This window comes from Melanaphis sacchari, unplaced genomic scaffold (assembly GCF_002803265.2).
Source record: "Melanaphis sacchari strain LSU unplaced genomic scaffold, SCAv2.0 Contig37_pilon_pilon, whole genome shotgun sequence".
Classification (NCBI taxonomy): domain Eukaryota; kingdom Metazoa; phylum Arthropoda; class Insecta; order Hemiptera; family Aphididae; genus Melanaphis; species Melanaphis sacchari.
Genome location: NW_020271239.1, coordinates 675,078 through 687,598, shown reverse-complemented (window position 1 = coordinate 687,598; position 12,521 = coordinate 675,078). Strand labels below are relative to the sequence as shown.

The following is a 12,521-nucleotide window of genomic DNA, read 5'->3' as shown; positions in this document are numbered from 1 at the left end:
CTCCAAGTGCAATTCATCAGAAATTTCTCAGATTAGTATCATCAGAGGAAATAAGCTATTCTGTAAGGCAAGTAACTAATATTACACACACACAACCAATCAAAAAACTAGCAGCCATTATTATTTGTTGATCACGAGTCCAATAGGAACAATAATCTTTTTGGAATAACATTCTTAACATAAAAATAAAATAAAAAAAATAATAAAAATTTAACGGTTCCTTATCTTGCGATCATGCTAAATTATATTCCTTTTATAATATACTTATAAAATGTGGCAAAAACCATCACACTACAACAAAGACCAAATTACAAATCTCCTACTATTTGCGTACTATGTAAAAGATGATCTTGCAAATTACAAGAACTATATTGTTTACAAAACAGTACAACAGTACACAACAATTCCAACATCTCCAGTTCAACAATTAATTGCCAAGTACTTCATATACCACAAACACACATATTTTATTCCATGCTAATGTAACATAGAATAAAACTAAATAAAATAAAACGATTAAAGCAAATTTAGGAAACATAACCAACATCCTTTCTAAACTTTTAGTTGTATTCAAATTTATAATTAATCCTCTATTCAACCTTTCAAATCATGTAATTAAAATCTCATTGAATGCAAACATAATAAATAACTCGTACACATCTCTCTTTAACAAGTTATAGAACGGAACATAACAGGCCATCCGAAGTAAAGAAAAGAAGACAGCAATCTAGTTATCTGCTTATAATAAAAAAATGGAAATTATTGTTTAAAAAATTAAATAGTTATAACAAATAATATTATCTATTTCACAAATAAATTCCCCATATTTATCGTTTTTATTTTATTTTCATGTAAAAAAAAAAAAAAATAAATAAAAATAAAATTTTAAAATAAATATTATTTAATTTAGAAGAAAAATATTTGGTGAAATAATAATCTGTAAAATCATTTAACTATTTCCACGATTAAACTATTAATATTGATAAATATAAAACTAATGAGAGTATTTATTATAAATAATGAAAAAATAGTAATATTTAATTTAAATGAAAAATGAAAATGAAAAAGTAATTATAATAATTTGAGATAATTATTGAAGCCTAAATTAATTTTAATATTTAATTTGGTGTTTATTGAGTAGTCATTTTGTATAATTCCGGTGGAATAGGTTGTTTAGATTTTTCCAAAACACCAATAAGAGGAGAAGCATTGAATTTATCGTAGTCAGTGAACAAAGTAATTGCTGAACCTGTTTTTCCTGCTCTACCAGTCCTACCCACTCTGTGAACATACTCTTCAATATTCACAGGAAAATCATAATTAATAACTAGACTGATATCATGAATATCTATTCCTCTGGATGCTACATCTGTAGCAATAAGTATGGATACAACACCATTACGCATGTCAGCCAAAGATGTTTCACGATCAGCTTGTAACTTTCCGCCATGTATACTTCTAAAAATTAAAAGACTAGTTTTAAAAGTTAATTCATAAGAAGTTATCATTTAGTTTGTATTACCTGCATTTAATATTTTTACTATTGAAATATTCAAACATCTGGTCAACTGATGTTTTCTTACGCATAAATATTATGACTTTATCATTCTTAGAAAGAGTGTTGCTAATAAAGTCATATAACCAAGCTTCTTTTTGATTTTGTTTTAATACAATAATTTTTTGAGCTACTGTATTCACTGTAGATAAATCTAGAGAACCGACTGTTATCTGTAAAGGATTTTTTGCGAAGTAATTGGCCAATTTTTGGACAGCTATCGGCCATGTAGCACTTGTCAAAATAGTTTGCTTATCTGGGCGCACATGTCTTAGTGACAATTCTATTTGATTTTTAAAACCCATGTCTAACATACGGTCCGCTTCATCAAGAACCAAATAAGATACATGTTCAAGTTTAATTGCTTGTATACCAATCAAATCATTAAGCCTTCCTGGCGTGGCTACAACAATGTCTGGTTTTTCAGCTTGTATAAGTTGTTGATGGGTTTGTGTTGAAACCCCTCCACCATATACACATACAAGTTTGATATTGCTGTGTAAATATTTTGTTATTTCATCGTGAATTTGCAATACAAGTTCTCTTGTTGGTCCCAATATCATTACAGACGGTCCAATACGTTCATTGCGTGGAGTAGGCTGTTTAAGTATATGAATTAAAGCTGGTAGTATATATGCCAATGTCTTGCCTGTACCAGTTTGGGCAATTGCTATTAAGTCATGTCCACTCATAATTATAGGCCATGCTTGACACTGTATAGGCGAAGGTGTGGCAAAATTTTGTTTTTTAATTACCTTCATGATATTTGGGTATGAGCTAAAAGCATGCTGAAATGTTTTTATTGGTTTCGGTATTGGTCGTAGACATTCAGCACCATCTATGTACTGTACGGTAATACCATTTTGAGCAGTTCTAAACGATTGAACTTCTTCGTCAGACATGGCTTTTACTTGGTTATGCTCCACATAGAAGTCTTTGATGATAGGCGGCAACGACTGTAAAATCTCGAGGTTCCTCTGCTTGTTTTCCCGGACGATTTCCTCCCAAATTTCGTTACTAATAGAAAATGTCTCTAATGGTGACGTATCCCGTTTGTTCGATCGCGGTCTACCCATGCCCCGACCTCGTGTTTGTCGCCTGGGCGGTGGTGGTGGAGTAGAAATTATTTCCGACCGCAAAATCTTACCAGTGATCTTTTCAATCATGCCACTGGCCAAACGCTGAGCGTCTTCACTGCCGATTATTTTAACGTTCTGCGTGTCTGCTGTGTCACCGTCGGTCATCTTTACTATCGCACCACTGTCATGTTGGATGTTCTTGATTGTGGCCCCACCACGGCCGATCACCAGACCAGCCTTGGCTGATTCGATTACCAATAATGTGGACATGGCTGTTGGTTAGAGGTAATATTTCAATACGACAATAGATACGAACGGCAGGGAAACAGCTCAGAAGTAAAAAGTAAAAATCACGGACGAGTGACGACAAAACAACGCTTAATGCAAGAGAACAGACAGTGCTGTTGACGGGGTATGCAGAAACCTCATGACAAAGGCCAAAGACCGGAAATTATAATTTAAAAATTTGTTTTCGTTTTAATATACCGTGTGTGACCAACGATATGTCGGCTATCTGTTGTTGATATCAGATGGTGCTATCAGTACGCTTGTGATAAGGTCAAAAAGGCTTCTGATTAACGAACACAACCGTGAAGCGACTGGAAAATCATATTAGATTATTAATGCTAATTGTATTTCAAATAAATTTAAATTATACTTTGAAATATTGTATATGTGTATATGTACATTAATGTCATCGTTTACCTACACTCAAAAAAACAGTTATATCATACACGATAGAAACATTTAGAAACTTACTAAGTACTTATTAATGTTTTTAAGGAAGAATTGGAGCATATCGATTTGTATTCGTTTAATACAATATTCAAAAAGACATAAGTGCGGTAAAGCAGTGAAATATACTAGCTCCTAACGGACTAATTATTCAACGCAATTCTCTTCTCAAGAATCTTTTATGGGTTAGCTAACAAGGTAGATTATTAGACAATATAAAGAAGATTTGATTTATTTGATATTTAGTTATTATAATACAAAAATAATTTATTTATTTGTTTTTGTTTCTATACATACTAATTGTCGCTATAAACTTAACTTTTATAATGATGAATATACCAATATCATTGATTTGCTTATTAATTAAGAATATTATTTGATATTTAATCATTACTCAACAAACTTATATGTTATGTTTTGTTTTATGAACTACTCTAGGATAAATTAAAATCACAAGAACATATAGTAAATACCAATGTCACTCACAATATTTTTATTAAATAGCACATTTTTTTTACAACTATTTTATTAGGTATTTAAGAAAATATTTAATTCGTGGTAATGGGAAAAAATTCCTCGATATATTAATATTGTTCTAAAAAAAAAAAAACAATACTTCTTAGCTTTTGCATAGTTTTATTTTTTTTTTTTAGAATTATGTAAACACGTTTTGGCTTATTTATCAATTAGAATAAATAGTTAGATGATTTTACCATAATAAAATATTATAAATATACTGCAATATGATTTAATTAAGATAATTTTTTTTGGTTAAATTAGTGTAAGTATAAGTCACTATAGGTTATACAAATTCTTAGTCATTAGAGTTTATACACCTTGTATACTTCTATGAATAACTCATTTAATATGAAATGAAACAATATTAATACTTAAATAATAAAAATAATAATACATCTCTAAATTGTTAAATTTTTTTAAAATTACAAATTTAATAAATTAAACAATTTATAAAATATTTATTGATACATTAATACTGGTCTTATTAAGTTACAAGTAAATTAATTAAAAATGAAAAATTATATGAATGAATTGAGAAACAAAATTACATAGAATTATAATGTTTTTTTAAATAATAAAAAACAAATACATAGTTTCAAGTTTTAAATTTTCAATATTAATTTGCTAATTTAATATCACAGTTATTTGAACTTGTATTTTTAAGTATACACTTTAAGTTAATTAACAAAACTTAAAAACATTCATTTGTTGATATTTTATTTAACGATTCAATTTTTTAATAATATAATATTTGTTTTTCCTAATACAAAAACATATATATACAGAGTGTCCCACGGAGTTCTGACAAATGAAATAACTTGAAATCTAATCAATATTTTTTCATTTTTTTTTTTTTTTTATATAATTAATAGACACTTGCACTACACGTATGATATAAATTTTTTTTATTTTTATTTTATAGTAGGAAAATAATAAATTTTAAATTTGATTCAAATTTTTTTGAAAAAATTGAAAATAGCCTATTTAGAAACATATAAAAAAAAATGTATTTAACGTTAACAGTATTTTATTTGAGTTATCCGTTTGCGCGACTTATTAACATTTAAATATTCATTCAATTTACTGCTACTGGGCAATTTATAAAACCCAACAATAAAAACCAGAAGTCAAAATGAATCTAAGATAAGTAACTAAGATAATACACAGATTGTCAGATTATATAGGTCAAATGTCCAATTCCTATGACCATTCACTTTTTGCATATTAGTTATTATCGATAATCGCCGTTATCGGCATCTTTAAATTGAGATATAATTTCATTTTGACTTCTGGTTTTTATTTTTGGGTTTTATAAATTGCTCAGTAGCAGTAAAATGAACGAATATTTAAATGTTAATAAGTCGCAAACGGATAACTCAAATAAAATACTGTAAACGTTAAACATTTTTTTTTCAATATGTTTCTAAATAGGCTATTTTTAATTTTTTCAAAAAAAACTTAAATCAAATTTAAAATTTATTATTTTTCCTACTATAAAAAAAAAAATTTATATCATACGTGTATTACAAGCGTCTATTAATTATATATAAAAAAAAAATTAAAAAATATTGATTAGATTTCAAGTTATTTCATTTGTCAGAACTCCGTGGGACACTCTGTATATACATATTATTTTTTTTATTTCAGATAATATTTAATATATAAAAGTGGATAGAAAATTTTTAAATCATTTATGATTGATGACCCTAAGAATCTTTGTATCATAGTCTTAGAACATAAATATTTTTTCGGTGTCAAATAAATATGTAATCTTTATTCAAATAATTAATAAGATGTTTAATATTATAAACGGTTTTTAATTTTAGTGTTTAAGGACACGTGGAAATACATATGATTCAATACCGAGATATATCTTTAAACTTTAAAAATAAGATTGATTATTTGTTTACATACTATAAATTTCTGTAATTTATTTTAATCATTATCTTATTTACCTACTTAATATAAATATAGTTAAGAACTAAATCTATAATATAAATACTATTAGATAACAAATAATAAATATTTAAAATTATGTTGTGACATTTAAATACAAAATGTTTGTAATATTTAATTTCTTTTCAATATAATTGTTAATATACTTCAAAATACTTGTAAATTTAACATAAAGTTTCTCATTAGTAGCTTATACTAAACTCTAAAACATAGGTTATTAACTGGAGGTCCGTAGATGGTTACTCGAGGGTCTGCCCAGAAATACATTGTTTCAATAGCGTTTTTAAGATAACAATAATAATGTCTTGCTCGCATTTATTTGATTACATGTATAAATTTTTTTTTTTTTGGCGGGGGTCCCTGATTATATTTTGTACTTTGAAAGAGTCCATGGACCAAAAAAGGTTGAGAATCTATGCTCTAAAAAGTATAAAAATCATTTTTCCATGAATATTTTAAGTTCAAATTTGAATAAAATTAAATATTTAAGCAAAGAATTTGTTTTAATTTACAAATACTATTTGTGTGAGTTTGAAACTTTTACTGAAGTAGAATATTTTTATGCTCATGACTATTTGTACCATAAACCTATTCATACGATTCTACAGTAAGACAAATTTGATTTGAAAAGTTAACAACAATAATATTTGATATAAGTATATACTATTATAATAATTAATGCAACTTTCTGTATTACTAATGATTAATAAATAATATGAAAAAAATAAATATTTTAATAGCAATATCATGACATATAATAATATATAATATAACTAAAATGTTTTTTCTATAAAATTGAATACCTACATTACAAGTATAAAATTACATAATAGTATAAGTACATAATACTTAATATCATGAAGAATAAAATAATGACATGTATAAAATTATATTTCCTGTATGTACCCCAGATAAGTATTTTTATTTTTTTTAATGTTTTTGAAGCATTTGTTATTATTTTAATCAATTTTTGAATGTCTACAACATTTTCTTAAAACATTTATATCAGTGGTTTTAAACAGTAGTGTGAATGATTCTTTATGAAGAATTACAATTACTTATTTTGAAAAGTATTTAAATGTATAAATAATATTTATATGTTTGAATACTCAGTAAAAAAAAGTAATTACAAATACTACTCATCTTTTTTTACTATAAAATCATTTTATAAATTAGAATGCAGGTAGACAGTATTTGAAGGTAATATTATTTTCTAGATTAGAGCGTTGAAAGTATTGATTTTACTACGAAATGTTTTTTTTTTAATATGTTTGTTATTAAGTCTTAAAGTTATAAAATGCTACTATCTTAAATTTTGAGGGTGATTTCTGGTAGAAAATTATCTAATTTGTACTGTGGTCATAAATAGATTTAATAGAATCATTAAAACTACAGGAAATTAATATTTTTAGCTTTTGATAAAATTATTTTTTTTATTGCAATTAAAAAAAAAACTAGTTGAAGATACTTAATATTTTCAGTTTTTACCCAATATTTATAGTAGTTTTCAAAATAATATGGATTTTTTTTAACTATCTATTTAAAGATGATTGTTATTTTAGACTCTTAGATTTAATATAATATAATATGTTGAATTTTTTTCAGTGTTTAAAAGTGTAAAAAGTAATACTAGTTTATAAACTGTTCTAGAAAAATTAAAATATTTGAAATTAAAAATTAGAAAACATTTGATATTTAAACAAAAATTATAAATTTTCTTTAAACAATTTTAATTATTTCATTGTAATTAAAAAATACTAATTAAGAAAAATAGGTACCTAGGCAAGTGTGAAGTGGGTATTATTACTCTGGTGTACATTAGTTGTCGATTGGATCACAATAATTACGGGTGTGTTAAATTTGAATTTAATGATATATTATCATTATGTATGAAAAACAATTCTAGAAAATGATCTGGTAACCTATATTACTAAATATATTTCATAGGTTTTTTTTTTGGTATTCATTGCCATTAAATTAATTTATTTTAGTTTTAATATTACAGTAGGATCGGTAGGTTGATATATTTCTTTTCTGGAAATTTATTATATTATTAGTGGGTATTTAATTATAATTAAAATAAATATCTATATTCTATACCATTTTTTCAGTAAACAAGTATCATCAAACAGTAGTTAGTGGGTTTAAATGTTTCATAGTATAAATAAATAATATCTTAAATAATTTAAAAGTGTAAAATTCATAATAATATAATATACCTACATAAAAGTTCATAAAAGTTTGAAGTCTCCCTAAATAATATGTTTTTAAATTATAATAAAATAATTTATATTGTTATTTATTATCTTTCAAATAAATAATTTTATCAAAGTAGTTTACAAAATGTATATAAAATTAATTATTTTTATACATTTTTTAAATTTTATAGATTCAGCATGAACCACTTACATCAATTTTGTTTTGTATTAAATTTTTAAAAATGTTGACTCTGCGAATAATTTATTATCAACAATAATAAAAAAAAAAACAAAAAAATTAAAAATTTGTTCTTCCTAAAAATAACAAAAAAAAAAAAAATCAAAAAAATTTGAAAATTTATCTTATAATGAAAATGATTGTACAAACATTAGTAACATTTTTTTTTTTTAATAAATAGTTTGAAAACTTCATAAAGAACTTTTATTAATTTTTAATTCTTAGGCATAAAAAATGATTTCATGAATTTCTACATTTTTGAGATTTTGATAAATTTTATTAAAATCTTAAGCTTAAACGATTATGAAATAATGTTGTAATTATAGATTTTAGAAATAAAAAACTTATGAAGAGCTTTGTATTAAATTCATTAGATATTCTGCACTTTTGCTTAATGAATAATTTTTAATCGATATTTATTAATAAAACGATAAGTTCTCATTTCTATAAATAGCTTATAAATAATAGAAATATTTTATCGTAAAAAGAAAATGATAAAAACTTTTGATAAAATGTTCAAGTATCTACGGTTATTTTTTTCAAATTGTAACAAAAAAAAAAAACCAAATTCATTTTGACAAAAATAAAATTTGCGTAAAATTTCGTTTTTTTTGTTGTATTTTTTAATTAAAAAAAAATTCTGGACTTTTTTCACTCTTCGAAGTATCAACTAAACTAAATTCAATTAGCAATTAGAAACTTGCCCCTTTATTGAGAATTTCAGCTTTAAAATATGATGATAGATAGAAAAACACACATCATTGTAAAATCATTACGTTCATTACTCTGCTCAGATTCTAATATTAATTTTAGAGACTTGACATTTTCCACCAAAATCCACATATCTACCTAAATTATTATTTGCATATACAACGATTCATTGTACTCATTATCTATGTAATGTTCAAAGTATTTGAATTAATATTAAACTAGTTAAATACCATTTATACCTAGAGGCTAGAACTCATTGACAACATTCTATACTCATTCTATAACATTCTACCTATGTGTTTGGTAGTGTCGTATTGACTTATCAGTAAAGTTTGTATTTACTGTTTAATAATAAACATTCATGATGTAATATTATTAAAATAACACATGGAATGATTTTAATATAAATATTTTTCCTCTAGGTACTCTATTTTCAGTGCCTGAATTGAAAAAAAATTAAAATTGTGGGTTGCTGGAGATTTAAATGTATATTTAAATAGACTATTCAGCACTATTAAAAAAATTAAATACTGATGTCTTATATTAATATAGGTAAATAAATATTAAAATCTCTTTGGAAATACTCGTATTGGTTGATACATAGCTTTTTTTCATAAATTTTTTTTGTAGTTTATCCAATTATTTATTATTAAATTCAATGATATACTTACACCTAAAGCTTACCTACTATCTAGCAAAAATCGACTTATTGCATCTATACATGCGGTAGCTTCCACTGTTTAATCCCGATAATTCCGTTATCTGGCAAATTTCCATTTCCATTTTTGTATTACAACTTAAACCTTATATGCTAGTACTAGTATGGTAGTTACCTATACATATAATATATGCATTTTGAATAAGTATTGGCAAGTTCCTAATTTTAGATTCTGAGCAGAGCGATGAATATATTGATTTTTACAATGATGTAGGTATGTTTTATGTATGCGTGTGAAAGTTAGTACATACAATAAGTAGTCGAAAAAGTACTTACATTCTTAACTTTGAAAAAAGTACCTATTTTTAAAATTATTGAGTTTTTTTTTTTTTGTTGCAATTTAAAAACAAATAACCTTAGATATTTGAAATATAAAAGTTAACTATTTTTAAGCTACAAGTATGTATAGGTATTTGAAATCGTCTTTCATATAGTTTTTTTTATAAATATCGATAAAAAATTAATTGCAAATTGAATGAAATTCCTCATAAGTTGTTTATTTACTAATTATTAATCCAATATTCACAACATTATCATTTATTTTATATGCATTTGAAGTTCAAATTTTAACAAAATTCATCCAAGTCTCAAAAATGTACAAATTATTTTGTTATCATTTTTTTTTTTATTTATCTAAGATTTGGTAATTGGCCAAAGAATGTAATTATAACCAAACACAGAGAATAGACACATGCAAATTATTTCATTAATTTACATCCATTAACCATAAAATGTTTGAAAGTCTTCATAAGATTTCAAACAGATATGGATTTAAAAACAAATCTTGTTAGAACAATAATAAAATAAAGAAAAAATAAATATGAAGTAAAAAATACCAGGTTAAACATTTACCAAGTTATAACATTTTAATGTTAAGAAATACATTTCATCACCAATTAATTTTATAAAAAAAGTTTATAGTAAAGTCAAAATAACAAGAAGAATGCAAAGAAAAACTATATTACAATTATTATAATTTATGTATATATATAAATTAAATGCTATTAGTTGGTAAGTGTATACTTGAAAATGGATCGACTGATTGGTCTTATTTTTTTTTAATATTCGTAATAGCTCGGAATAAAATTTTTACGGCCAGGAAATTGGAAAAGTTGTTTGGAAAATTTAAAAGTTATAATATAATAAATAAACATTATTATAATAATTAAACACAATAGAAGTAATATTTTTAATAAAATTAAATCATTATACAGAAATGTTAATATTAAAGTTAGTAACAAAATAGAAATATTAAAGGAACATACCATGAAATGTATTTCTTATGTTTATAGCTGACGGACTGTTTCCGATCAGTATGGTTTTTCGTACGTATCTAATGATTCATAAATTAATTCAAACTTAATACATCCACTACACTTAACCATTTGATGATTAATATACATAAGAATGATATCAATTTTATCCAGTTTTTTTGTTGTGTTTTACCTATAATATTTTATCTAATTTAAAAACTATAATAATTAATGACCGTTAGTCACAAAATGTTGATTGTACCAGCGCTGTATGCTAACATAAATGTATAGATATTTGAAAAAAAAAAAACCAATGTTTTTCTGAGGATTGAGTAAATTATAAACTAAAATTAAACGTAGGCACTAAAAAAATAAGCATAATATTATACAATTTCTATGAATTCTTTTTCAAACATATCAAATTATCTTAAAAGTATTATTAAACATTAAGTCATCAACAACATTTTAAAACGCAACTTACAAGTTAACTATAATATAATATTATTATACTCCATAATTTATTCTGTTAAGATTTTTTTTTTTTTTTGTGACAAAATGTATCTATCTATATAGAATACATAATATATATATATATATATATATAGATAGATAGATAGATACCTATGAATCATGAATGTCATTAGTGCGCCGCGGCCGGGTCCGCTGTACGTATTCCGAGACTATTTTTTCCGTAGCATCAACGAAAATAGTTTACATTAAAATCTCATGCCAACTCTACAGTGTCTACGCACATAGGCATTCACACATTCACACATACACACATTCACATACCGTAGTCGGTGGCCAATAATATAATTGTCACTATATAATATTTATAGTGAACAGCCGTCGTTGTCGGACACTGGTAGCATATTATCATATAGTAGTCTTTCGGTACAGTAGCACTGAAGCGTCCGCACGTTTCGTTAAAATAAATAAAATAAAATACGTAATAAATGTAATTGTTTTTTTGTTTTTTTTTTTTTTTAACACCTTCGGACGTTACAGACGACGTGTAGTGCTCAGATTTCTTTTATCAAGTGTCGTAAACAAGTATAATAGTGCGCTCTCTTCAATACACCTAGACACCTTTAGGTGCATATTAGTGTGTTCACAGTGTCATCACGATATTATAATAATGCGAAATAGGTGTACATAATTTTTGTAACGTCGTAAACACTCGGTTCAATCGGGTTTCCTCGGGTCACAAAGTTGACGTTATGCCCGGTACGTTGTCATTGTCGTACAACCGTCGGCGCATCGACGGCGGCGCGGAAGGAGGAGTAGGACGATTTCCGTGTCGTTATTACGCCACGGAAAGGAGGCGACACAGGTACTCGTCGTTTTCCATATTGAAATGGTTCCGAAGGAGCAAGCGGTACGACGAAGGCGGCGACGACAGCGACGACGATTCGGCCTGGTTCCGAGACGATCTGCAGCGCATACGGCAAGCGTACATGGAACAGGAAGCGGACTACGTGGCAGTGACGCCAGTCGCGGTTCGTCGCAGGACCGCGACCGCCGCTACGTGGTCCAGGTGGTCCGGAAGTACGACTACC

At 25.9% G+C, this 12,521-nt stretch overlaps 1 protein-coding gene across 1 annotated transcript; it reads right to left on the bottom strand.

Annotated features, from left to right (window-relative positions):
- Window positions 1–1,087: 1,087 nt before the first annotated feature.
- Window positions 1,088–2,904, bottom strand: LOC112597118 (probable ATP-dependent RNA helicase DDX43). Its single transcript, XM_025343044.1, has 2 exons — window positions 1,523–2,904; window positions 1,088–1,458 (listed from the first exon to the last, which is right to left on the bottom strand). Exons 1-2 carry the CDS (start codon window positions 2,902–2,904, stop codon window positions 1,131–1,133), a joined length of 1,710 nt encoding a protein of 569 aa, XP_025198829.1. The 3' UTR covers window positions 1,088–1,130.
- Between the last annotated feature and the right edge of the window lie 9,617 nt (window positions 2,905–12,521).

What these genes read in the sequence shown, in the direction of transcription:
- LOC112597118 (XM_025343044.1), bottom strand. Translation starts at nt 2,904, where the DNA reads ATGTCCACATTATTGGTAATCGAATCAGCCAAGGCTGGTCTGGTGATC. An exon ending in AGTAAAAATATTAAATGCAG is followed by an intron (nt 1,459 to 1,522) that starts GTAATACAAACT and finishes TTTAATTTTTAG; the next exon opens with AAGTATACATGGCGGAAAGT.